The sequence below is a fragment of the Centrocercus urophasianus genome, unplaced genomic scaffold, assembly GCF_019232065.1.
Source record: "Centrocercus urophasianus isolate 14NV4802_14NV808 unplaced genomic scaffold, USGS_Curo_1.0 seq_2, whole genome shotgun sequence".
Taxonomy (NCBI): domain Eukaryota; kingdom Metazoa; phylum Chordata; class Aves; order Galliformes; family Phasianidae; genus Centrocercus; species Centrocercus urophasianus.
In genome coordinates this window covers 2,757,872-2,785,407 of record NW_024884755.1, presented here as the reverse complement: position 1 = coordinate 2,785,407, position 27,536 = coordinate 2,757,872, and the positions used below count along the sequence as shown (strand labels likewise).

At 36.5% G+C, this 27,536-nt stretch overlaps 1 protein-coding gene across 5 annotated transcripts in view; it reads left to right on the top strand.

Annotated features, from left to right (window-relative positions):
* Window positions 1-27,436, top strand: part of CHD9 (chromodomain helicase DNA binding protein 9) — an 80,601-nt gene extending 53,165 nt beyond the window's left edge. Inside the window, exons 15-41 of one of the 5 annotated variants that reach the window (XM_042821280.1) lie at window positions 787-963; window positions 1,807-1,950; window positions 2,411-2,666; window positions 3,449-3,659; window positions 4,882-5,077; window positions 5,603-5,770; window positions 6,343-6,522; window positions 7,253-7,363; window positions 8,049-8,245; window positions 8,827-9,026; window positions 9,523-9,682; window positions 10,413-10,502; window positions 11,539-11,642; window positions 11,762-11,879; window positions 12,510-12,567; window positions 12,885-12,927; window positions 13,086-13,305; window positions 13,401-13,603; window positions 13,857-14,765; window positions 16,678-16,838; window positions 17,080-17,352; window positions 18,125-18,293; window positions 19,137-19,276; window positions 19,788-19,982; window positions 20,566-20,694; window positions 22,371-22,475; window positions 23,976-27,436. In XM_042821280.1, the coding sequence (XP_042677214.1) occupies window positions 787-963; window positions 1,807-1,950; window positions 2,411-2,666; window positions 3,449-3,659; window positions 4,882-5,077; window positions 5,603-5,770; window positions 6,343-6,522; window positions 7,253-7,363; window positions 8,049-8,245; window positions 8,827-9,026; window positions 9,523-9,682; window positions 10,413-10,502; window positions 11,539-11,642; window positions 11,762-11,879; window positions 12,510-12,567; window positions 12,885-12,927; window positions 13,086-13,305; window positions 13,401-13,603; window positions 13,857-14,765; window positions 16,678-16,838; window positions 17,080-17,352; window positions 18,125-18,293; window positions 19,137-19,276; window positions 19,788-19,982; window positions 20,566-20,694; window positions 22,371-22,475; window positions 23,976-24,839 (5,781 nt within the window). In that variant the 3' untranslated portion in view covers window positions 24,840-27,436. Of the gene's footprint in view, window positions 1-786; window positions 964-1,806; window positions 1,951-2,410; window positions 2,667-3,448; window positions 3,660-4,881; window positions 5,078-5,602; window positions 5,771-6,342; window positions 6,523-7,252; window positions 7,364-8,048; window positions 8,246-8,826; window positions 9,027-9,522; window positions 9,683-10,412; window positions 10,503-11,538; window positions 11,643-11,761; window positions 11,880-12,509; window positions 12,568-12,884; window positions 12,928-13,085; window positions 13,306-13,400; window positions 13,604-13,856; window positions 14,766-16,674; window positions 16,839-17,079; window positions 17,353-18,124; window positions 18,294-19,136; window positions 19,277-19,760; window positions 19,983-20,565; window positions 20,695-22,370; window positions 22,476-23,975 lie in introns of all 5 variants that reach the window. The other 4 variants (XM_042821277.1, XM_042821279.1, XM_042821278.1 and 1 more) reach the window with 4 other exon arrangements.
* Window positions 27,437-27,536: the final 100 nt, after the last annotated feature.

Genomic DNA, 27,536 nt, shown 5'->3' with positions numbered 1-27,536 from the left:
GTTGCAGTTGGAGTCTGAATGAGAAGAGCAGTAAGAACAAAAATAGAGCTGATTAAACTGTTTCCTTTATATAGCTGCTATTTTCATTACTGTAAACTAGCCTTGCTTGTGTACAGTTTGCTTTTCTCTTATTACTTCACTTTAACATTATCTAATTGGATTTCATAGGTTTTTTTTTTAGTCTTCTTGTGCCTCTTTTATGTATTTTATGTAGGCAGGTATTTATAAAAAAAAGAATCATCACGTTTCTATATTACTAGTAAAGCAGAAACTTATTTTTAGGTAGCTAAAATTAATAAAAGAATGTTTTCCCTGTGAATTGCTGTGTAGTATCTGTTGTATTGAATGCCTTCTGTATTCTTTGTCAGAGCAATGTAGTTGATCTAGCTAGGTTAGAAGTGTTTGTTTAGCTGTCAGCTGACATTTTTTCGTACATAACTGTGTGAGTGCTAACTGTCATATTGCTGTCACATTTTGATGGGTTGACTCATTTTTTTCTGTCAGCCTTTCAGATTTTTACTGGATTAAAAATGTCGTATTATCTACATGCATCCTCTGAAACTATTAGAAATTCATGAGTGGTTAGAAAATACTGTTGGTTAGATAATACTGAATTCCTATTGATGTTATGTAGATACAAGATCTGCACAGTTAACGTCAGCCTAGGCTGACAAGCTAAGTTATAATATAAAATCTGGTATCCAGCTTAGAGTAAAATGTCAACAAGATCTTTAAATTGACTTGATTCAGTGTGACATAACAAATTTTGCATTGATGAATCTCTAGGGACGTATTGTTCGAGGTACCTACAGATTCCAAGCCATTATCACAACGTTTGAAATGATTCTTGGTGGCTGTCCAGAGCTAAATGCAATTGAGTGGCGATGTGTTATTATTGATGAAGCGCACAGACTGAAAAACAGAAACTGCAAACTGTTAGAAGGACTAAAATTAATGAACCTTGTGAGTACTGCTTTTCACTTCTGTTGTTTAATTCCACTTGTTTTCTGTAAAATGATGTAGAATATGATAAATCACAAGCTTGTTTACCTGTCAGAAAAGACTTTTTAAGCAGTCTTTCTGTGAAGAGGCAGGTTCCTGAAAGTCTTTTCAAATGTATGTGCTATTGAGACCTGATGCTTGTGTGGTTTTGATGGGTAAAAAAAAGGGAACGCTCAGCTTTAACTGTAAGTAGAATCTATTTGTGATGATACTGTTCTAAAGCCTGTTTTGATTACTATGAAGGCTTCCTTTAATATGGTCTCCTTAATCTTAAAATAGTGCTAAGCAACTCCTGGAATTTGCTAAGGCAGGCTTATTATCTAATCCTGCAGTTTGGATTTTGCTTGATACTCTGGGAGCTTTACAAAAAGCAACTACTACCGTGAGTCTTAGGATTTTTGGAGCATTGCTACAAGGTGCTCCATGACTGGGTTTGGATTGTTCTTTTCTCCAAACTTGACTTATTTTGATCCGCTCTTCGCTATGTGTTGTCAGAAGTTATTTTGCTTTCTGATATGAGTTTAGTGTTTATTTTTCTCAGTGTGCAGAGAGGGCGATTATATTTGTATGAAAATCGCGGGCCAAGTTGAAGCATTCATTTATTCATTATGGCTGAAGGAAGACAAGATTTAAAGAAAAGCTGGTTGAAAATACTTACTATTCATCTACTACTAATCCATCTATCTCTGTATTTAGTATTTAGTAAAATACAGAGCTGCTAATGTCAGGTTATGACACTCAGACATGATAACTTCGTAGCAAGCATTTGCATGTAATTCATTTAATTTTTGTTTCCTTTTGTAGGAACATAAAGTGCTGTTAACTGGTACACCACTGCAGAACACAGTAGAAGAGTTATTTAGTCTTCTTCATTTTCTTGAACCATTGCGTTTTCCTGCTGAATCAACATTCATGCAAGAATTTGGAGACCTTAAAACAGAGGAGCAGGTTTGCACGTTGAATTAGTTCATGTTGAGCTTGAGTATTTGAGCATGTGACTTGTAGGAGAAACTGTTAGTTTGTATATTAACCATTACTGCATTAGCAATAGTTAGAAACTGACATTACTTGGAACAATACTCTGATGAATTTTAAAGTGCAGTCTAAATTGCAAAATTACCATGTCAATACTAAGTTATTTTCACCTTTTTTGGATAGATTTTGTAAATATAGCAAGTGAATAGGGAGAAGAATAAAACCTGAGATTTTCTGGCTTCATAGGCAGTTTGTAGGCATGATGTTTTTGAAGTGTACCAAACATTTCTTTAGTAATCTGAGGTTAAAAATAAGATGACATCATACCTGGAAAACATTTTATGTAGGGATGGAAATAAAAAGCAGTGTAAGTTTAAAATTTTTTTGTATTTAACTACAAGTCATGTGTCCAAAAAACTTTTGTTTCACTCAGGTTCAGAAATTACAAGCTATCCTGAAACCCATGATGCTCAGGCGATTAAAAGAAGATGTAGAAAAAAAGCTGGCTCCTAAGGAAGAGACTATAATTGAAGTAGAACTAACTAATATTCAGAAGAAATACTATCGAGCAATCTTGGAGAAAAATTTTGCTTTCTTATCTAAAGGAGCTGGGCAAGCAAACGTACCAAATTTGGTTAACACTATGATGGAACTCAGAAAATGTTGTAATCATCCTTATCTCATCAAAGGTAAGTACATGAGAAATCAAAATGGAATTCAGTTTTTGAATTTGAATTTCTGTACTTGATTTAAACTACTTAAGAACTATCGGATGAGGTGGAAACATTTTTGACAGACATTAGGCAAAGTGTAAGGCAGTTTTGTGTTTGAGACCTGAAATGTGAACTTTTTTTTGTATGGTTTCCCAAGATATTTATAATTGATTATGATATGGAAATGTTATACCTCTTTGAAAGCAGCATTAAGAACAGCATCAAGAGTGAACTTATTAAAAAAATATTCTTTTACAGATTATATCATGTGTCAGTTTTTGGTGCTTTTCTCACTTATCTTTTTCCTACTTGGAAGAAAATGCATCTGAACTTCTTAGAAATTTTACTGTGTTTTCAGTCAGATTGGGACTTCAGAAAAGGTCTTCAAAATACCACTCAAGACTCATGTCTTATTTGAAATATCTCAGCTGTAAAAAGGACTTTTTACATGACTTTCTTATCCAACGCTGAACAAGTTGTATTTTTCACTTTGCAATTTAGAGATACTCAGTTTTAGATGATTCTTTTTTACAGTGTTGTTCTACTTAGGAGTGTAAGACTTCTAAAAGCATAGAAATAGATGCTCTTAATAGACATCAGGTCCATCCAGACCTATTATGTCTCCAGCAGTGGCTAACCAGGGTTATATAGAGTATATAGAGGCATTGTTGTGGGATTTTTGGTAGCTTATTCTTATATGTATGTGAACAGATTTCTGTAGCTTATGCCTGTAGGTACTAAGAGGTACTCTTTGATAGGTGCTGAAGAGAAAATCCTTGGAGAATTTAAAGAAACTTACAGCCCAACTGCTCCAGACTTCCATCTACAAGCAATGATCCAGTCTGCTGGTAAATTGGTTCTTATTGATAAACTTCTTCCGAAAATGAAAGCAGGAGGCCACAAAGTCCTTATCTTCTCTCAAATGGTGCGCTGCCTTGATATTTTGGAGGATTACCTCATACATAAAAGGTAATACTGTGCATACTGTGTCGTTTATTGGTCTCAGTATTTTTGGATGTTATGGGAAACAGCATACCAAAAGCAGTATTTCTATGTTAACTGTAGGTAATCTGTGATTCTGTGGTTTGGTTTCATAAGGCTATTTACTTGAACTGAGCTAACATTTGGTATTTTGTATTTTATATTTGTGTTTAATATACTCCTTTTAACTTTATAGTAATATTTAACAATCCAGCATGAAATGATTCCTTTTTCTTTTCTAACATAACTAGATCTAGACTAGTATATCATATCTAGAAGTACAATCTTGTGAAATCCACAGAAACTGAAACTTGCTTTATGCTACTGTTTGATTAGAAATGTTAGCGGGTAAGACTTCATATTTAGCGGAATTAATGACTGTAGGAGATGGCTGCCTGCCACGTAGCCTGTGGTCCTGTAGATTATCTGCTGTCCCATTTTATGCCTGATTAGAAGAAAAATGGTTGTGAAGCTTTTTGACTAGTTGATACACGTTCAGCCTCCACTTACAATTTGTGGAAGGTACTTACTCTGTTTTTTAAGCAAGACAGGGGCGTTTTATTTGATATCTGAAGTTTTATTGGAGTCTTCCTAATTATTAAAGATAAGAGAAGTGGTATTTTTACCTTGGGCTTCTAATTTTGCCACTTTTAGTTGAGGAAGTCATAAATTCATTGATGCCTTGATAAAAGGCAGCGAGAGGTACTGTGAAGTTCTTTTTGTTCTATTTCTCCTGCTCTTGACAAAATCCATGTGTGGTTTGTTGAATGACAGCTCACCAAGTATTTCTTTGTAAAGGTTACTCGGTTACCCCTATCAAGATCAGACAATATGGTATATAATACAAAAGTACACTGCCTGCTTCTGTACCACAGGCAGTGATTCAGAAATAGCACATGAAAAACTTCTAAATATATGTGTTGGCCTCCAGTTTGTAGTGCAAACTAAATGCCATGGTAATACATGTCTAAAGGTATGTGTTGTCAGATAATTGCTCTGATGAACAAAGAACTTTTCTTAAATATTTGATGTTAGAGCTTCCTGATGTGTGTTAGTAGTACAAATAGGTAAGCTTCATTCTGACTTCTGATAATAAAAGTTAGCTCATGACTTTCATTCACTGTAAAAATAAATATGCAGGCAGGAGATCTGTTCTACTCTTTAAATTACACAAATCTTTGCAATTTTCCATTTGTATGACAATTTCCAGATACTTATATGAACGAATTGATGGACGAGTACGAGGCAACCTCAGGCAAGCTGCAATTGACCGGTTCAGCAAACCAGATTCCGATCGCTTTGTGTTCCTTCTGTGCACCAGAGCTGGTGGTTTGGGGATTAATTTGACTGCAGCAGATACATGCATAATTTTTGATTCAGACTGGAATCCTCAAAATGATCTGCAGGTAAATGCATTGAACATTGACCTGCGGAGTCAAACTTGGTTGATATGAATTTGATCTCTTGGAGTATTCAGTCTTTATTTCGAACCTGCATCATTTTTAAACATTGAAGTGTTGTTAAGGCATGTGTTTAGTGTTTACTGATGAGTGCTTTCTGCCTACACAGATGAAACCCAGATGACTTCATCTGGTCCTGACTTTCTCTTTTAAACTGACTACTCTTACATGTACAGCACAACAGTGTCTGAGTTCATAAAGATTTTGATGACATGAAAACCAAGACAGCACTAGATTTGGATTCTGCATATACTGAGTTACATAGAAATTAATTATGGTGTATGGTAAAGCAGCAAATCAAGTTTAGGAGTTTAAGTAAATGGTCACTTGATTTCTTTCTAAGCTTGTACTGTTATTTTTAAGATTATGCTCGAACATGATAAACTTCTTGAATCTTATGCTATTCTTAAATAGTCTTTTTTATTCTTAAATAGCCTAATTTCTTACTGCTCTTTACCTTTCCTTCAAAAGGCTCAAGCCCGTTGTCACAGGATTGGTCAGAACAAAGCAGTGAAGGTCTACAGACTGATAACTCGTAACTCGTATGAAAGAGAAATGTTTGACAGAGCAAGTCTGAAATTGGGACTGGATAAGGCTGTCTTACAGAGTATGAGTGGAAGAGAAAACAGTGTTGGTGGTGTATGTAGACTTATTTTCTAAAAAAATAATAAAAAAAAATTTTGTAGTCACATGGGGCCTACTGTAAATCATAGAAGTTGGCTTTTTTCTACTGCCTGCCTCTGCTGTCCTTTTTAATATGAGTAAAAACAGTTGATATGACTTATAAGTGTGGTAGCGGTTATTCTGGAAAGTCTTGCCCTATTTCTTGCCTCTTAAGTTATGAGGTAAATAATGACTAAGTTAATACACTGGGAAAAGTTTCCGTTTGTATCCCTTTGTCTTCCTGCATTAATATGTGGATCTCCAATAAGATGAGAGTTGTATCTGGTATGAAAGGGTAGGTTTGAAACCTTCTGTTCATCACAGTATTGAGTATAGCTACAACCAGAGACAGATGCATGTAAAAATAAGTACATAGCAAAGTATTTCAGCTGTTAACTAGACTTCTCTCTTAATGATTAATTATTTAGATATTTAATTTAGAATATAAAAGCTGTAGCTAGGTTGCAGAAGCATTGCAATGAAGAAGAAATAAATATCACTTTGGGGGGATTTTCCTAGGCTTTTCAACACGTGTTTTATTTATGCAGATCCAACAACTCTCTAAAAAAGAAATAGAAGACTTGCTTCGAAGAGGTGCATATGGTGCCATTATGGATGAAGAAGATGAGGGCTCCAAATTCTGTGAGGAAGACATCGACCAAATTTTGCAGCGGCGTACCAAAACTATCACAATTGAATCAGAAGGAAGGGGCTCCACATTTGCCAAGGTATGGAAGCAGCAAGTTGGTCTTTGACAATATAGTTCTGTGTGTGTTGGGAAAAAGAAAAGGGCAGACAGAAAACAATTTTAAAAATGTGTGTAATTCATACATAAAAATGTGTTATTTAGGATCTCTTGTATCTTGCTAATCATGGATTAACTAAAAACCTGAAGAACCAATTAGGGGAATGTGATCGTCTCTATCTTTTCATCACAAGAGTTGGAAAAAAGAATCTTCTCTTTTTTCCTAAAAGCAGGGTGTTAGTTTTTTAAAGACCTTCTGAAACGTAGCGTATTCCATGCTCTCATGCTTTGATTGTTGGTAGTTTAAATAATCATTTGAAATTTCCCTCAAGCGAGTAATTTTGCATGAGATTAAATCCCCAAATGCTGATAAGCTTCTTCAAAAGATTCTACTTTTTTCCATTCGAGTAATTTAAATTCAAACTTAGAAGCAGAATAATCTTGCTGCTTAATGTTCTTCTCTCACGGTAGAACCAAAAAGTTCATTAGATTTTTCTCATTCATTATAGGTCAGAATTGAAAAAATTAAGGGGGAGGAGAACTTTTGAGTTACTTCACACTGTTAAGTAACTTCTAAAAGCTTAACAGCAACTCAGGAGATTTTGTAGGAATAAAGTTACGCAGTCTTCTCAGCACTGGGGCGTTCAAACCCTACAGACTTCTCATGTATGCTTCTGTATGCTGCTAGTAAGATTTAGTTTAATGTTTTGCAGGCTAGCTTTGTTGCATCTGGAAACAGGACTGATATTTCTCTAGATGATCCCAACTTCTGGCAAAAATGGGCCAAAAAAGCAGAAATAGATATAGATGCTATCAGTGGCCGAGTAAGTACTGTCATATTGCAGTTTTTTTCAAGTATGTCCTTGCTGTTTAATTCTTAGTTAGCAATGCAGAATTTTTGGTGTGTGTCTTTTTTTAATACTTCGATGTGAATTTGTTTCTATGGTGGTTAGTTTCTGCATAGGAAATCAACCACCAATAACTTCAGTAATTTCCTAGCTCCCTGTTGTCCCAAAAGAGTTTGGGCATTTCTGATATATTTTATATATATTTATTTTTTAAAGTTCTGAAAACAATTAGAAGATGTAATTATTCTGATTATTTTCTTTTCTGACTGTGAAGCCCATTCTGGAATCTGGAAAATAGCTCAGTGAAAGGCATAATGTCTTCGCTGTGACTAATGCTTGAAGACATTGCCATGCAGTCAGTTCCATAAAGGTTTTGTTGACCTTTTTTACTGATAGAGGGTAACATGTAGTGTAAGTATTCAGCTCAGAGGAGGTATTGAGTGTGGTTTGTAAGCAGCATGCTGGCATCATGGTACTAAACTTTTTATTGTTGTTATCTTAAATACCACAAAATATTATATGTGCTATACACGGATATCTTCAATGATGTGCAAAAGACCTATTGGTAACTTTAGAGACTGTTCATTTTTAAAGTAAATTCACCTACTTAAGCAAAACTTACCAACTGTTTCTCTAATGGGATTTGCTTGAAATTTTACAGAACAGCCTGGTTATTGATACCCCACGAATTAGAAAACAAACAAGGCCCTTCAGTGCTACGAAAGACGAACTGGCTGAATTGTCTGAAGTGGAGAGCGAGGGGGAGGATAAGCCCAAACTCCGCAGGCCTTGTGACCGTTCCAATGGATATGGAAGAACGGAGTGCTTTCGGGTGGAGAAAAACCTACTGGTCTATGGGTATGGCATATAGTGTTCTTTGTTCTGGGAAGCAATAATAATTTTAGAAGGTGCTTATATTTGTGGAGTGACACACTGGCATAGATCTTGACTGGTTAATAAATGTGTGTGCATATTCAGTTTGTATATAGCCTCCTTACTGTCGGATGTGATCCTAAGCATTTTGAGATTTACGATTTTTGCAGAAGTTCTAAGTCTTGTATTTCAATGAAGTTTGAATAGGAACTGAAAATCTAACCAGTCATTTCTAGCATACTTAAGTCATGTGTTAGTTTTGTAAATAAAATCTTAGGTCTTCTCTCACCCACCCCCTCACCCACTCCCGCCCCCTCGGAAAGATAAATGACTGTGATAAATGAGCCTAAAACTATATTTTTTCTTCTAAGCAGACAAATTTTGTTTAGAGCAATTTCAAACAGTTTGTTGGGGACACTTCTTTCATATTTCCACTCAGTAAGTTAAACAGAAGAAAAAAGTGGAATTCCTCTAGGATTTTTTGCTTTCCTTTTCAAAAAAAAAAGCCTGCAGGCTTCTGTAGTGTATGAATTTTAAGTGCTACTGTGTGTTTTTCTTTGGACTAGGTGGGGTCGATGGAGAGAGATTTTATCACATGGTCGCTTCAAGAGACAGCTAAATGAACAGGATGTGGAGATAATTTGCCGAGCTCTCTTAGCCTATTGTCTTGTTCACTACAGAGGGGATGAGAAAATAAAAAGTTTTATATGGGATCTGATTACTCCAACAGAAGATGGGCAAACACGAGAGTTGCAGAATCATCTTGGTAAGGTATTTTTTGCAGTTAAATAGCTTCACGTACACTTACCTCTGAATACTGCTGTAATCAAAGCTAAAAATGCTCCCTGAAAGTGTGCTGCTTGAAATATACAGAACTTACTCCAGATACCTACATCAATTGATGGAAAAAGAAGTTTCACTTCTGCTTTGCTTTGGTTTTGATGGCAAATCAAAGTGCCAAATGGGTTGGCATACTGTGTGTAAGCTTTCTTTTCATTTCAATTCATAATATCCTGCTCTTTGTCATTGTAGTTGACAACAGATTATTTCCCCCACTCTTTGTCTTGAGTTTCTGAAATGTATTTGAGAGATGCTCTCAGACACGAAACAAAGAGAAAATGCCTCCTATTGAGAAGCTGTGAGGATAGTGTATTTTCTGTGTTGCAGGTCACAGTATTGCAGTAGGATTTAGTAACAGTAACTGTCACAGGAGCTCTGTGCCTACCTATTGCTGTTACTGTATCATGTTTTAAATTATACAGGCCTGTCAGCACCTGTGCCTAGAGGAAGAAAAGGAAAAAAAGTGAAGACCCAGGCTAGCACTTTTGATATACACAAAGCAGAATGGCTTCGAAAGTACAATCCAGAACATCTGTTGCAAGATGAAGGATACAAAAAGCACATAAAACACCACTGCAACAAGTAAGCAGCAGTTAAAGTGTGAATTGGTTTTTTTTGTTCTTTATGTGCAGATTTTTTCTTCTTGTCATTGTCTTCAACTTTAAGATGCTCCTTGTTTTGCTATGAAGAAACAAATTTTTATGGTGTTTATTAGATTAGGTGTTCACGTTTAAATAATTCTGTTTTCCTTTACAAAAAAATGTATATATTTCAATGGCGAGGGGCTAGGCTGCTGAGAATGTGAGCAGGCTTGCTTGACTAGTAACAATGAATGAGCTTATTTTAGATAAAGGAATACTCTATAAGAAAACTTGTCATACTCTGCTTGCAAACTTCATAGCTGTAGTCAAGAACTGAGATAAAACAAGGAGAAGCCACATTAATTAAATTTCTAAGTGAGGAGAAATGAAAAGGAATGTAAAAGATGTTTATTGTCAGCTCAGTGAAATATTTCTAAGGGAATCTTCTGAATAGGAAAAGGGAAATATTGTTTTTGTTCTTAACAGTATTTTATGAAGCAAGTGAGGGGTATTCTGCTCGATGAAAGGTTTTTTGTTTTGTTTTGGTTTGGTTTTTATTTTGTAACGAAACACCAGCAATAAAGAAGTGCAAGGTGGAGGAACTGGAGCTTGTCTCCTCTCCTAACTGAAGGAAGTGTTTGAAAGTTTTGTGGTGTTATTTAAAAAAAGACAAAACAACAACAAAAAAACTTTTAGAGTACTAATACATGTTTCTTTTTTTTTCCCTTTAGGGTCTTGCTTCGAGTAAGAATGCTGTATTACTTAAAACAAGAAGTGATTGGTAATGAATTTCAAAAAGTGTTCGATGGAACTGATGCCAGGTGAGCTATATGGAGGCTTTTTTTGCTTGTTCATTTTAAGTGTAAACTTATGAAATGAAAATGAAGTCTTTCCAGATCTAAATAAGAGTAGTTGTGAGGAAATATTTGTCTATTTAGGCTCTGGGAGAAGTGCTTTCATTTGCTCTGTCCACAAAACACTTTGTATCTACTCAATGTGGAGAAGTCTTGACTACTATGAAATGGGAAACCTATCAATGTATAGTACTATTAAAATAAAATAGGCTGAAAAAGTAAGTGAAAGATGAAATTATATACCTTACGTGCTAACTGGTGGGTTTTTCCTTGATCTTTCTGCAAACTTCTGGTTAAGTGCTGCGTATTTCGTTGTTATTTTTTACTTAACTGTGGAAGTACTTCTGCCTGGGAATTCTTGCACTCAAAACTTCAAGAATTTGTGGTGGATATAAAGTTTTAATTTGATTCAGAAAGCTGTTATAAATATTCACAAAGAAGTCTGTCTCATCCCATTGAACACAGAAGCAGATAATTTTTGGCTTTAAGTTTTGTAAACTCAAACTGCCAACCCAAAGTTGGCAGAATATTCAGAGAAAGATTATGATATGTTGTTTCTGTTTCAATACTCTTTCTCTCTTACTGGTCTCTGTCAAATATAAATTACCAAACTATGTGTCTTGTGTTACTGTTTTTATTGATTATAGAAGTGAAGAAATGCATTCCTCAGTTTCTTTAGGTTACCAAAACAATTTTTAAAGCTAAGCTACACAGTATAGCAATATTGTATGTACCTCGTAGCAGCATGGCCTTACATTTGTTAACTCTTAGTTGCTTTTAAATACCAAAGTGAAATTAAAAATTTTAACTTTTCAATCCTGAGAATCTTTACAGTCTTCAAAACCTTTGAATTAGTTTGTTGGACATGGAATGTGTTATGTGTATTTGAAGAAAGTAGTTTGAAAACCCTGTATAGCATACAAATTCCAAAGAAGAAAAAGAAAGAAATGTGTTGCTCCCTCTGAATATTACTGATGTTGGTGCTGTTGGTGAATCTCCATAGTGAAATTGATGTTTGGGTCCCTGAGCCAGATCACTCTGAAGTTCCTGCTGAGTGGTGGGATGCAGAGGCAGACAAATCCCTTCTAATTGGAGTTTTTAAACATGGTCAGTAACACGAAAGACTGCATGTGTACTCCCCTCCTCCCCCCAATACAAATGGCTGTTATCTTTTTTTTTTATAGTCCACTTTAAAAATTGAATTTTTGCCTTTTTTTCATTTATAGGTTATGAAAAATACAACACGATCAGAGCAGACCCGGCACTGTGCTTCTTGGAAAGGGTTGGCAAGCCAGATGATAAAGCAGTTGCTGCTGAGCAGAGAGCAAATGATTATATTGATGGGTAGGGGTACTTCAAACTGGGCATGAATGCTTTGAGTCCGTAACGTAACAGAGACTGAATTTGTGTGTCGTCATTCTCTTCTTAGCTGGCTTTGTACTAGTTTGGTGTCATTGTTCTGAAGAATACTACATTGAGCAGACTTAAGAAAGCCATAACTGAACTGTTTAAATCGGGAATTTCACAGTTAAGGAAAAATATAGCAACCTGGTGTTGAAAGGACCGTGCTTTGTGCTGCTGAAACAGAAATATCCATTAGGTTGTGAAGTTCAAAAGCTTTCAGAGGCAGAGTATTACAGATCTATTTCAGGTTGATCAGCTTGGTGTAGTATTTTTGTGCTGTTAACCAGTGACCCCAGTAGATCCATTTGAGTACTGCTGATAAGTGCAGAAAGGGAGACCTTCCTTTGTTCCTTGCTTAATCAGTGATACTAGCAACTGTACTCATAAGGAATAACTTATGAGAGAGGAGGCAGGTTTCAAGTCAAAGTTGTGTGGAATGTTTTCCTTGCTTCAAATAAAAGATTTAACACAGTGTGTGTAACTAAATTTAAATGAGATTTGTTTGTGACTGAAAGAGTGTAAGCTTTTCAAAATATTAAAATAGTTTCTTTTCTCTTGAAATTTTAACAGGGACGTCGAAGATCCAGAGTATAAACCAGCACCAGCAATGTTTAAAGATGACATAGAGGTATAGTAAGCATCTATTAATAGCTCCTTTTAACACATTAGAATGTAACATTTCCACCTTTTTTTGAGCAAATCAGTACGTTTTTCTATATTTGTCTGAATTCACAAGCCTTTCTTCTTGTTTCTCTATATTTGGGCATGGAGAACAGGAGAAAATTCTTGTAGAATTGTGTTGTGTGCCTTGTTAGCCATTTAACCAAAATGCACATTAGTGTTGTTCTTTGTCATATTTGTTAGAATGAACCTTTTGTGGACAAGTATCAAAATCCCTGGGGACGTATATGTTTTTTACTTTATTTTGCTTTTGTTTTTCTACAGGATGATGTTTCATCCCCAGGTGATCTAGTTATAGCAGATGGAGGTAAATAGACACAACTTGAAATATCTACACTTAATTTTTAATTGCTTTTTAATTCCCTTGGCTTTTAGCTAAAGTGTATTTAGATTGCCTACTGTAGAACCATAGGCAACAGCAACAATTAATTTTTTTCTTTCTCCTGTCACTCTGTTTTACTATAGATGGGCAAATGATGGAAGGTGACAAAATCTATTGGCCAACTCAGTCTGCTTTAACAACGCGTCTTCGCCGCTTGATAACAGCTTATCAAAGAACGAGCAAAAATAGGCAGGCCCAGCAGATCCAGCCAGCATTCCCAGTACAAACTAATATGATGCAGCCTCCATATGAAGAAGTTACTCTAAATCCAAAGATGGCTGCCAAAATAGAAAGACAGCAAAGGTATATGCGTTACACAGTTAGAAGAAATAATAGCTGCTAACTGAATGATACAGTGAAGAAAATTATAGTATTTACTTTTTTCCTTGCTGGTAAAGGTGGACAAGAAGGGAAGAAGCTGACTTCTACAGAGTTGTGTCCACATTTGGAGTGGTATTTGATCCTGAACGGGGACGGTTTGATTGGACCAAATTCAGAGCTATGGCTAGGCTGCATAAGAAAACTGATGAGAGCTTAGAGAAATACCTGTATGCATTTATGTCAATGTGCAGGAGAGTCTGTCGTCTCCCCTCAAAAGAAGGTGGGTGTGTGCTTTCGTATCTTTAGTTTTCTCTTCAATTTCTGTTGCTAGTGTTTACCTTGAAATCACATGTTCCAGAATAAAAATGGAGGAAAAGAAAATAAGGAAAGATCTTAAGTGAACTGTAAAACTGAAAGCTTACAAAGAGCAGTATATCAAGTTACTTAAGCCACATACTTGTGGTGTTGATTTGTGGTTGTATTTGTTTGGGTTTTTTTGGCCAGATTCTCATTTTTGTTTTGCTTTATTATAGAACTGGTAGACCCAAGCATTTTTATCCAGCCAATTACAGAGGAGCGTGCCTCTCGGACTTTGTATCGCATTGAGCTTCTAAGGAAGGTGCGAGAACAGGCTCTTAGACATCCACAGTTGTTTGAACGACTAAAGCTATGTCAGCCAAACCCAGACTTACCTGTCTGGTGGGAATGTGGGACTCATGACAGGGATTTGCTTATTGGAGCTGCTAAACATGGGGTTAGCAGGACAGATTATCATATTCTTCGTGATCCTGAGCTCTCATTTATGTCTGCGCAGAGGAACTATAGTCAGAACAAAGTGGCACTGTCAAGGACTTCTACTCCACTCTTACATCAGTATCAGATGGCATTATCTGCTTCTCCTCTTACACCTCAGTCAAGATTGCCAGATGCTAAAGTGAATACTCCTGAGGACATGAAAGTTAAAACTGAAAATCTGAAAGAGGATGCTCAGTCATCTGAAGAGGAATCTATGTCTACAGAGGAGACGCAGACAGTAATGAAATCTGAGCCTCTGAGTCCAAAAAATGGCGCACCAGTACAAAATACAGAACACAAACCTAGTGTGAAGATTGAAACAGACAGGCGCATGGTTGCAGCAAGGACAGAGCCTCTAACTCCAAACCCAGCTTCCAAAAAACAGAGAGTCAGCAAAAGAGGATCAGACTCTAGCTCTGACTCAGACTCTGACTCAGATAGATCATCCTGTTCTTCCAGGTCATCTTCTTCATCCTCTTCATCTTCCTCATCTTGTTCACACTCTCGATCAGGCTCTAGTTCTTCTTCATCTTCATCTTGTTCTTCAGCATCTTCATCTTCATCATCTTCATCCTCATCATCGTCGTCGTCATCATCGTCATCGTCTGAAGAGAGTGATAGTGATGAAGAGGAGGCACAAAAACGTGGTATGTGTAGTCTTATTTCTGAAGTACGATTTTCAAACTGAACAGATTGACTTGTTATGGAAAAGGTCCAAAAAAAGGACATTAAATCCTGAGGAAGTAAATGCAAACTTTTGATTATTCAAGTGAGCTAAAGAATTTCAGATCAGTATTTTATTTCTTATTCGGTGCCTTGGATTGAGGTAGTTCAGCTTTGTTGACCAGTTAACTACACCAGCATACAGTGCATGTGGCTCACGTATGGGAGGAGAGTTGAATGGCCAGTGTTTTCTGGAAGTGTATTTTGTGTATGTTCCCTGCTACTGCTTCTCTTTCTTGCTTAATGCAGAGATTCTTTCGGTTTCCCTGTTGTTGTTTTTTCACTCTTGCTTACCTGTCTCTGTAGCTCCCTCATTGTGTTTCTAGGAAATCTGCAATAATTCTGTACAAGTTAAAGAGTGATGTAAGCTATATTTTCTTGTAAGTTGGATGTGGCCAAGCAGTGTACTTACGCTGAAAATCTACAATTTAACACATTACTTCTAGAGATGCTACAAGCTGTACTCTTGCCATGTTCAAAATTAGAATGTGAAACGCTTTCTCTACCCTGTGATAACAAACGGTAATAGAAAAGTAAAGAGAACGAAGTTAGGCATGGCATTACAGTATGAAGTAAATACGCTATTTTTTTTCCTGGTAGCTCAGGCAACATGATGTTGTGCGGTTAGATGGATCCTTATGTTTGAGGAAATCACAGATGGAAACTTTAGAGTTTACTTATTGGGAAAATGATTCTTGGGCAAGTGACACTTAGACAAAATGATGAAGCTGCTGCCTGTAGCAGTGGAAGGTTGTATTCAGAGAGGGAACAGTTGTATGAAATTTAAAAATGGTGAGAGAAAAGGAAGGAGTAAATGACATAGCTGTTTCTAAATGGTGAATACTAAAACATGTGCTGCAAGTCAAAATATTAGTCTCACTTTCTGCCAACTCAGTCTGTTTAAGCAAGCAATCATGCAATCTTCAGACTGCAAAATCTTGTAAATCAGCCTTCCTTTTATTTTGGTTATTTTATTGCAAATTGGAATTGAAGAGATTGCAAAATGCGGGAAAACTTTTCTCAGTTTCATCTAAACTTGTTTTAAGCCAGGTTTTGTGGCATAATATTCTATGATGGTCATGGAACCTTTGGCTTATTTTCTATATTGGAAGCATACTTAAGAGAGGGTTTAAAAAAAACAAACAGATGATTTGATACATCGCCATTCCAAAGGACAAATTTGAGTTCTGTAGAATTGTCCCTCAACAGTCCTGCTCTTTTTGCAGACTTAGTATTTACCTTTTCTGGAAGCACCCTCATTCAGTTCAGCTGTTTTCCCTTGTCAAGTGAAGCTTGCATTGTCTGGATGGAGGAAGAAGAAAAATAATCATGAGAATTTAAATGAAGTCTGTGGACGTACTGGAAAGTTACTAAGGGAAAAAAATGTCTGTGATTAAAGTGATTCAATTCTGCAGAGGCAGTTTTCAGGATGTGTAAAGTAGAGCATCCAGTGTTACATCCAATAACAGAAATGAGGGCACTTTTATAACTAGTATCCCAACAGATTTGCCACATTCTTGTCGTAGACATCTTTCTGTTCAATCTGATTCTCGCTTGCAATTGAAATACAGTACAGTAAGTAAGGACTGCCTTTCAACTTATTCTGTAGTGTGCCCATTTTCATTTTTATGTTCTCAAAAAGTTAACAGAAATATGTAGGAAATGCATATGCTTGGAAAAGTATCAGCAGTCCGACTCAACTCACCAGTTGTTGAGTATAATTATGTTTGGTCTTTCTCTGAACCTTGTTTTACGTGTTGTTCACCTGAGCTTCTTACTATGAGTGTTTTTTTTAAACTTCCAATATGAAGTTATACTGGTGGTTTTATTTAGCAGAAGGAACCCCTCATATAAAAGCATATGATGAAGAGAGTGTAGCTTCTCTGAGTACAACACACGATGAGACGCAAGACAGTTTCCAGATGAATAACGGGACACCAAATTCCACTTACCTCCTACAAGGTGGATACATGTTGGCTGCATCTTACTGGCCAAAGGCAAGTTTATCATATTTGAAAATGAAACGTATAGGGGAAGGTGGGCTGTCACACCACTCTTCAGTTAAGTATGACAAAACCGTATCACAGAAGCTGTGGGAAGATAACTGGCGGGGGGGGGGGGCGGATTTTCATTTGAGCATTATTGTGCTTTTTCAAGCTGTTTTTGAATAGTCAAAATCTGTGGAGTTTGATCTCTAGTTTGCATTACTCTTGTAAAAATGCTTTCTCTCTTTTTTAGGATCGAGTTATGATTAACCGGCTTGATAGTATTTGTCAAACAGTGTTGAAGGGTAAATGGCCTTCAGCAAGAAGGAACTATGACAGCAATACAGTGGCATCTTTCTACACAACCAAACTTCTGGATAGTCCAGGTGCAGCTACAGATTACAGTGAGCCCGGTGCACCAACACCCCCTCTTGCAGCTGTTAAAGAAGAATATGATCAGTCACCACAGATGTCAAAGGTGAAGAAGCATGTACGAGAAAAGGAGTTTACAGTGAAAATCAATGACGTATGTTTATTTTTATTGCCCTAGGACCTGATTGCGATTGCGGTGTGCGGCATGCTTTACCTGCAAGTGGCTGCCTGCTCTTACTCTCACTTCCTTCACACACTTGTTTGTGGGTATTTGGGTCTGCTTTTTCTGGGCATTGAGTATTTGGGGTTTTTTCAGTTTTTTTTCTTTTCAGTTTTCAAAACCTCTGGAGGGAAATTTTCATTATTCTTCTCTCTGAATTGAATTAAAATTCTGCTTCCTCAGCCAGCCTGTTTTATGCCATTTAAAAAAAAAAAAAAATAATAATAATAATATATGAACAATATTTCTGCTTTTTGGCTTTTTTTTTTTGTTAACATTTCAGCATATCCTATTCAGCAAGCACTTTCTATTTTTCATGGATGTTTACAGGTAAATTTTGCACTTTAAAATGTAGGCTAGATGCTTCAAACATTTTTTTTAAACCTGTATTTTTGTGACCTGTTGATAGCACATAATACAAGAAACGTCCCCTTGTAATTGAATTTGATGCTTATTTAGAGAGTTCAGCATCTGCATTTTTTCAGTTAAGTGGGCAGGTAACCTAAAATTTATAGGCAATTCCATGGAGTTTTTGGTCAGCTTCCATCATGTGGAGGAGAAGTAGGACTAGTTTTAAGGCCTGGTATATGGCTTTTCTTCTTCCTCAGCTCCTCTGGTGTAAGCATTTGTATGTGAGAATCCTCATTATGAAGTAGTCATTTCTGCTTCAGAAGAGACGCTTCTAACCCTGGGATTTATTTAACAGGAAGGTGGTTTGAAATTGACTTTTCAGAAGCAGGGACTGTCTCAGAAAAGGCCATTTGAAAGCGAGGAGGGTGCACTGGGACAGCAGCAATACCTGGCACGGCTACGTGATCTCCAGAATGCTTCAGAAACCAGCCTTGTCAACTTCCCAAAATCACTTCCTGAATCAGGTATGTACTGTGAATTCCCAGAATGTCAGAAGGGCATAAGGATTAGTAATAAATCTTCTGTTTTCTGCTCTTCTGTTGATCTGCACGTATAGGCAGTGGAGAGAGATGCTGGCTGTGAAATGTATTCAGAACTACAGTGTAGAGCAATTGTGTGCAAGTTGTTAGGGAGTCTAGGCACCTAAGTTGGAGCATGGAATTGGACCACAAGTACTTTCACAGTCAGTTTTTGTGACGTTCATTTAGTTGAAGGATGCCATTATGTATAATAAATCCTCCTGTAAGAAGACCTTAATTACTGTAAAGCACGTCACTGTGTGCTGTAAGGGATCAATTAGTCAGAACATACTGTGTCTAGTTTGGAAGTGAAGCTGTAAAGTTCCAGGTTTATGCCTCTGTTATTTGTTTTGCACTCTTCATATGATTTCTTGTGTCTCATGTAATGAAAAAGTTGAAGGCAATAGTCTGAAACAAGTTATTTGGCTTACAGCCTAACATTCAGAAGTTATTTTCATAATAAGCAACAGTAAGTTGACATTGTCAGTGTGAAATGAGCTTGAATCGAGCAGTTAAAATTTGGATTAAAATATTTGTAGCATTTGTGCTGGGTTTTTCCTTTAGGTCAGATGCTGATCAAATGGCTGTAATTCATTGAGTTAGCGTTACATATGCGTATGAAAAGTCTCTAAAAATATCATCCTTCTATTTGTAGTTTTTTATATATTACATGCAGAAATTATCTGCCCTAGTACTGCATCAATTTCATTTTCTTTCATTATTCAAATACGCTCATTATTATAAATAATTTAAGCATCTGACATAAGTTTTGCTGTGTAATTTGGTTAGGTGCTTCCAGTCACTTAACAGCCAGCGCCAATGGAGTGATAGTTGATAGTCAACCTGTACTCAAAAAGAGAAGAGGGAGAAGGAAGAACGTGGAAGGAGTTGATGTTCTCTTTGTAAACAGAAATAAGCAGCCCAATCATGTAAGTAAAGTTAAATCTTTATCCAAAAGTAAGATCCAGATAACTGTTGATTCCTTAACTGCACGTAACTGTCAACATTCAACAAAAAGGTTTTTTTCTCAACTGTTTTTTTCTGAAATTGTTGTGAATTTTGTCTATTGCTACACGAGTAAGAATTGGTGGAGTTTTGCTAAACGTAATGAATGTAAAACAAATAGCACGTAACAATAATCTTTTTTAAAAGAGTACTGTTAAGCTGTAATTAGCAGCATATTATTAGAAACTCAGTGTATGGCATAGCAACACTTTTTACATCCTTTCCTGTGACAGGATCTGGTCTTAGAGGGACTTAAAGGGAGCTATCTTCATGTGCATGTTTAGTCTTTCTGAGTTCTTCAGGTTGTGTTTAATGATCTGCAGGAAACTGGCCTTCATTGTATCATAAATGAAGTAATTGTGATTGTTTTCTTTGGAACGGTTAGAGCCATGTTTTGAATTTCTCCAGGTAAATCCAGGTATTAACTCGTGTCAGGTTGCTGCTGGAATAAGCCCAGCACTCAATTACACGCAGTCTCAAGGCATGCTTGATGCAGAGAGTCCAGTTCCTGTTATTAACCTAAAAGATGGAACGAGGCTGGCAGGTGATGATGCTCCCAAAAGGAAGGATTTAGAAAGGTGGCTGAAGGAACATCCTGGCTATGTTGAAGATTTAGGAGCTTGTATTCCTGTGAGTATACTTTCAGATCAACTAATAGCAAAATGTATCTCATAAAATGTATTTAAGTTGACAATGCGTTTTGCATGGAATTATTCTTCATTTCTTTGCTCTTTTGTATTGATTAGGAAGGAGAAGATTTTTTTTTTTTCTTGAGCAATTTGATTTTTGCCAAATACATTACAAATATAATTGCTAAGAAAGGTAACACTAAGCAAAGATTTGATCCTTCTCTGGTTTTACATAGGATTTCAAAAATATCAAAGAAGCCTCCTATTATAGCGAAAATGATTAGTTAAGTAGAAATTATAGGAGCTGAAAATAACATTACAGCATAGTGATACGAAAGATTATTTGTTTGAAGAATCCCATTACCTACATTACAGTGGTACGATAGTGATGTTGTGAGTATGACTTTCTCATCTTATTTCTTAATTAAAACTTGGTTAATGTGGCACAGAACGCAAGGAAGTATTATTTATGACATTCTCTGTTGGACAAAGCTCTGAAACAAAAATATTTCTGAAAGCCACTTTACTGTTTTAAAAGCAGCTATATCAGAAAAATAATCGACTTTTTAATTCCTTTATAACAGAGGATGCAGCTGCATGAAGGGAGGCCCAAACAAAAACGACACCGTTGTCGAAACCCTAATAAACTAGATGTTAATAGTTTGACTGGTGAAGAACGTGTCCAGCTCATAAATAGAAGAAATGCAAGAAAGGTATTCATATTAACTGTTTCCATTCATATGTTTTCCAAATGAAAAGTTACCTGAAATGACAAACTCCTAATATTTTAGCAAGTGTAATACTGCGTACAAGTAAAAGGTTTTGTGTACAGCTTTCTTGCAATACAAGGAGGTCAGTTAGAATCTTCTAGCAAGCATTTTATAACTAAAAACATATATGATACTTTTAGGAACTTACTTCGTGGTTTACGTTCAGTCCAAGTTGAGCACGTCATGTATTGCAGTGCTTGAGCCATTGATTAATACAGAGTCATGCCCACTGTATTGGTATGGCCCTGAAATTTGTTCTTGAGTGTTAAAAAAATTACTCTTCTGTACTTTACTGATCTAATTTAACTATTGGACTTGTTACAGCAACTTTTTCAGAGAGAATTCTTATTTTCTGTATAATCTCCATTTGCTTCAAGATGAGCGAAAATTAGCATGCTTTAAACTTGAAACAATTTATTATAGTTTATGTTCTGAAAAGGAGTTTGACACATTCTTAATTTGGGGCACATTATCTCATTTTGACATTACTACTTCTTGATATGATTAATATTATATTAGTAGTCCCTTCGAATTACTTAAATCCTGTGCATTGGATTATTTTGTATTTTTCTTGTTTAGTTCTCTCTGCCATTCAGCCTTTATGGGTGACCAGTATGTGTGTATATATATATTTTGTTCCCTGTTAAGCGGCTACTTAGCCTGGCAGTCTGATTTACAGGGAATATATATATATACTGGTCACCCCGCTTAACAGGGAACAAAAGCAGGAAGGGGATTTTTGTCTAAAATCTTAACAGTGGATAGAAAGTCAGGTGCTTAACACAAGTTTTCAAATAGGTGATTAAACTTCGGGAATGGCATAATTCATTTGAAAATAGGATTTCAGGAAGGCTGAAAGGCCATATTCAAGAAAAGCAAATAGAACATTGCTGTTTATGGAAGAAATGTAGAAAAACATGTGGGATGGTATCCTTGAATGTCAATGGTAATCCTAGAGGAGCAATCCAGTGAGAGTCTTTGAGGTATTGCATTGACATCTGGAGCATTTTCTCCTGTTATGCAGCTGGCTTGTTTTTCTCTTAGAGAGTAGTTGCAAGAAAAGCAGTTTGTTTTTTATGCTGCTGTTAAGGTCATAAGCTTTGGCACCTGTAGAGGAAAGCGAGGCAGAATTGGAGTCTTTAATCTCTTCAGTGCATTGAGATAGTTGCTCTGAGAAGGAACCTGTACAGGAGCTAGTCTCTTGAAAAATAGACACTTGACTTTTCTATAGTAAGCTATGCCCAGAGGAGTCTTCAAAGTTGATGATGAATAAATGAGAGATTTGATCTTAGCTTGCTGTAAGAGCCTGTTTTCATGCTGGCTTTTTGTTCTAATAGATTTCCACACCTTAGGTGAAACACTTCCTCTCTGTTATGTTTTTGTTCTTAGTTTCCTCAGTTATAAGCTGCCTCCAACTTGTCTGCATCACCAAAATCTTCAAAACTCTACTTTGCATAAACCAACAGAAATCAATTAAATGCTGCATTGATAATTTTAATTAAGACTGTGTATTCCATTTTATGTAAAAAGTGAAAAACAAAACAACGTCAGTTAGGATTCTTGCCTTTCTTCCTTTTCAAAAGAGAAGTATTTACTGACTGCCATCTTCTGTTTCCCAGGTGGGGGGTGCATTTGCTCCCCCTCTGAAGGATTTGTGCAGGTTCTTGAAAGAAAATCCAGAGTATGGAGTGGCTCCTGAATGGGGAGAAATTGTAAAACAGTCTGTGAGTATTTGCAGAATGAGATATTTGTGACATGGTGGGGGAAGGCAAGGCTTTCACTTCTGATATTAAATTCTGTTAAATGTGGAGTATGAGTCAGTGTTAGCTTTTTTCAGCCACCTTGGCTCCCGAGAATGGTGTGCTGGCACAGCTGTGAGTAGGAGGAAGAGAAGGAACAGTAACTGCTAACCCTAAATTAGAGATCAGAGATTTAGTTCAAGGTGCTATAATGCTGTGACATTTTAATCTTTTAAAGGTTACTTTGAAAGTTGTAAGAAAGGTGTTTGGCTCACAGAATATTTTCTTATTCTTAGAGACAAGAAGATAAATCTGATTTTAAATATGTACTTTCACTTTTTAGTTGGTTTGCTTTTAAGAAATTAATATCACCGTACAGCTATTTCCTTCTTAGCATTTCACTCTTCCTAGAGATTGTATTATTAGCTAGAAACTAATGCTGAGATTCCAGTAGGAGGAACCAAGGTTAATATGTGAATATGCTGTTAGGAGTAGGTCTGTACAACAACTTCAGTTTTGGCCACGCATTCCTTCTATATGGATTATCAGCGGTTAGTGGTAAGAGCAGCACACTGCTTGGTTGTCCCACCCAACTTTCTTGCTAGTAGCAAGATGTATTCAGTAAGTGGCTTTTTCCCAGATGCTTGAAAAAAGTGCATCTAAGTGTCTCACGTTTGTAGGCAGATATGAGCTCCTATGCATATTTGTACATGCACAGTGTTACATTCAGACCATGGTTAACATAGAGCTTACAGAAATGTGTGCATTTACGGACAGAATTTCTGCATGTTTGCCTAGGTCAAATAACTGTGCAGCTGAATGTTAAGTCTTATGCAACCATAGACATATAAACAAATCTGTTACCGTATTCATTTTTCATTTTCAATCAATTGTTAGGGACAAATATGGAAAACTGCTACAGAGGAAATAATACATGTTTATGCAGTGCTTACATAAGGAGGGCATACGGAGGTGAGGTAAATTCTATGAAACCCTAAAAAGAAGCTATCTGAATTTAATTTCAATAGAATTGCACTTGAGTCTCTATTGTTCATTCTTGAGTTAACGGATAAGGTGAAGTATGAAGACATTAAGCAGCAACAAGCACTTTTTTAATGAAGCAGTGGCAAAAGAGATGATTGGAACATGATCCGACTGCAAAGCAATGCCACGCTTTAGATCTTAACCTAAGACTGCTCCTCTGATTAGCTATATGTGATTAGATCTGGATGTAATCCTCAGGTGTTGAGTAAGCAGTGCGTCTGAAAAGGTGCCTCCTTTCTTCCCACTGTTGAACTGGGACTTTAAATGTTGGTGGTAGCACAGAGCCACCTCCAATCCCAGTCTAGAGATGAAGCTGCTTTGCTAACCACAAGAAAATTCTTTGACACTTAGCATGTGCTTGGTTTTTGTGGGCTGTTTTTCTTTAACTTCGACAACCTTACGCTTTCAAATTACTAAAAATTCACACTGCATCTCTTGCAGGGATTTCTTCCAGAAGGTATGTTTGACCGTATTCTCACCGGGCCTGTTGTGCGGGAAGAAGTAAGCCGGAGGGGAAGGCGCCCCAAAAGTGAGATTGCTAAGGCAACAGCAGCTGCAGCTGCTGCCACTGCTGCAAGTGTATCAGTTAACCCTCTGCTCACCAACGGATTGCTTCCAGGAGTGGATCTGTCTAGTCTTCAGGCCTTACAACAAAACCTGCAAAACCTGCAGTCACTGCAAGTAACGGCAGGATTGATGGGAATGCCAGCTGGCTTAACTACTGGAGGAGAAGCTAAGAACATGGCTGCCATGTTCCCCATGCTGCTGTCAGGGATGGCTGGATTACCAAACTTGCTGGGCATGGGAGGACTTCTGACAAAGTCTACAGAATCTATTTCAGAGGATAAAAAGGGAAGTGATTTGAAAGAGGCGGATATAAAGAAAGAAAGGACAGAAGACCAAAATGCAGATACTGGTGGTGAAAACTCTGTTTCAAGCTCTCCTTCAACATCCTCTGCTGCTGCAGCTGCCAATCCTCTCTCTCTTAACCCATTACTTTTGTCCAACATACTTTATCCAGGGATGCTTCTCACTCCAGGCCTTAATCTTCATATCCCAGCTTTGTCTCAGTCTAATATTTTTGATGTACAGAACAGTGAAAGTAATGACACAGGCTCAGCCAAGCCTACGGAAGAAAAGGAGGAAAATTCTCGGGTTAGAGATCAGGAAGACAAAGGGGGAACAGAGCCAAGCTCTCACAATGAAAACAGCACAGATGAAGGTTCAGAGAAAGCAGATGCTTCATCTGGATCTGATAGTACATCGTCTTCATCTGAAGATTCAGATTCTAGTGATGAAGACTGACCCCAGACTCTGCACTTAAATTATGAACTGATTTTGAATTTATTCTTTAATTATTTCATTGTAAATAACCCAGTGTTGAGTGCATCAATGATTTACTGACCGAACATTTCAGTATTTGTTTAGAAGTGCAAACTGCTTTCAGAGACGTTTTGCATGTAATATTTCCTGAAGTTCATAAGTTTCTGAACTTGTATGTACTATCAAATACACAATGGTGTAAAATTACAACAAAAGGCATTATAATTTTGTTGGGGGGTTAATTTTATGAAAATAATGCTCAAGAAAGAGCTGTATATTTAATATATTTGCAGTGAACACAGAATACTTTATGCATATTATTGATTTAATTTGAATATAGTTTTACAGCCTCCTTGACACTTATAATTTACAGATCAAAACTCAGCAATAATTTGGGCAGCTAATGAATGTCATGAAAGCTGTAGAATCTACATCACCATCCATTGCTTTAATTACATGAAAATGCTCTAGTGTTGTGATGCACTGCTGTTTCCAATTCAGGTACAAGTGTGTTTAAAAGAAGATAAATTTTTCCCAATCAGCCAATTAAACTGGCTACCTGTTACCTCAGCTGAGTTAGTTTAGGAAGTTTACATTGGTTTCTATTACTTGTTTTCAGGTTTTGTTTTGTTTTCTAAAGACATCTTGTATATCATGTTAAAATCTGAGTTGAGATAGGACTGTTAGTGGGTTTTTTTTCCCCTCACTGTGACCTGTTCTCTTTGACAGCAGTAAGGGGAAATCAAACCAAAAATGGTCTTATCTCATGCTACTTGGCACCATGTAGATCTATTTAGTTTACACCTTGCAAAGTTTTGGGCTCCCTCTGCAGAATTAGAAGTCCCAAAATGAGGAGTAGTTGCCCCAAGACTCAGAAGAGGCAAACTGTCATAAGTGCCACTGAAAAGACCTTTCAACACTGCATACTTCATGTAAAAATTGTTTGTTTGCTTTGTTTGTGTAGATTTCTATTTGTGTTTTATGTCATAAAACCTCCTGGAGTTACCAGTTAATAATGGTAAATTAAGTATAGATAGTTTTGAACTCCTTTTGAGTTTAAACTTCTCTGCAGATTTAAATCTGACTAAATATTAAATATTACCCCAAATCATTATTGGGATATCACTTCATATGTTATGCTGAGTTACCCACTAAAAAAAAAAGCACTTTGAATAGCAAGGAAGACAAATTATTCCTAGAAACCACAGTAACAGGGCATAAGGCATCTGTTTAAGTCCAAAACCTTAAAACCCTTTACTATATAAAATCTGTCTAATATTTGATGTGTGATCTGATTCCTCCTTCTTTTTAAGCTGCTATTACTGTGACACAGTAGAGGCCCAGATTCACATTTACAGAAGTTCTGAACTGACTGAGATTTCAATTGACCCTTGTTACAGCATTTGCGATCCAAGAACAGGCAAGTGTTAAGAGAAAACAGATACAGGTACTAGTAGGAGTCATTGAAAAAGCTTTACAAAGGGATAACTTTAAAAATAAAAGCAAAACTGTATATTTTGATATAGTTCTGTTGCTTGCTTGTACAGTAAAACAACTGTGTTGTTTGTTTTTTTTTTTTCTACCAAGAACTTTACCAATGAAATCTAAGTTTGTATGTGCGAAATAACCCCACGATTAGAAGCAGTGTTACATGTAATACACAGTTTTACAAGTACCATTTGGATTGTGCCGGTTACCTCTTTTCCCAAATAGTATTCTGATTTTTGGCCCTTCATGCAGTGTCTTAGCAATAGTGAAAATTCAAAACTGCCAAGAGAAGGGGGTAGCAATTCTTCATTGTGGGGGAAAAAAAAAAGTATTGCATATTTAATACTTTGCCCTTTGTAATATAGCACTTTTATTTAACTAGGATGATCTATGAAATAGCCAAAGTTTTACAAACAGTTGTTAACTTAGTTTGCTGATGGAGCACATCAACAATACCATCACTTCCACCCTTACCCCACAAAAGAAATCTTAAATCTTGTGGCTAAAACCTAATTTATATCAGATTTATGAAATAAAGTATTTTCCTAATTATGCTCAAGTGAGTTTGGTTACCATTCTAGTGATTCTTTCTATGTAATAAGGCAATTATAGTTCCAAGTAATGAAGGCTGGTGTAGACTTGAACATAATATATTGGGTTTATTTTTCATCAGTTTGAACCAGAAGGGGAAAAATGTCCCACTGTCAGCTAGACTATATGCAAAAACGGTTGTATAAAGTTAAGGGTTATAAGGAAACCTCAGTAGAATTACACTAATGCTGAAGTTAAGATTAAAAGGATATCCAAGGTGATGATAAAGTGTGTGTTGGTAGTTACTAAAAGAACCTTAGCTGTTATTGCCTTGTATTTCTATCCCTTGTTTCAAGCTTCATGATCCAAGTCTTAGTCCAGTTTTTCTTTTGGACATTTGCAATATTTGCCAGTTGTGTTCTGTGTAGTCTGAATTTGCTTTCTGTAGTTGAACAAGCGTCTTAAAAAGTCATTTGTAATTTATTGAATTACTTTCTATGATGTTCTATAGAGCAAATGGAAGTTTAATTATTTTTTATTAAACATATTCTTTGACTACCCATGATGTCAGCCTCAATATGTAAAAGATAATGCTGTGTAAGGATTAGATATGCATCTTTGAGCAGCTAAAGTTTAGTTTCGGTGTTAAGGTCTAGAACA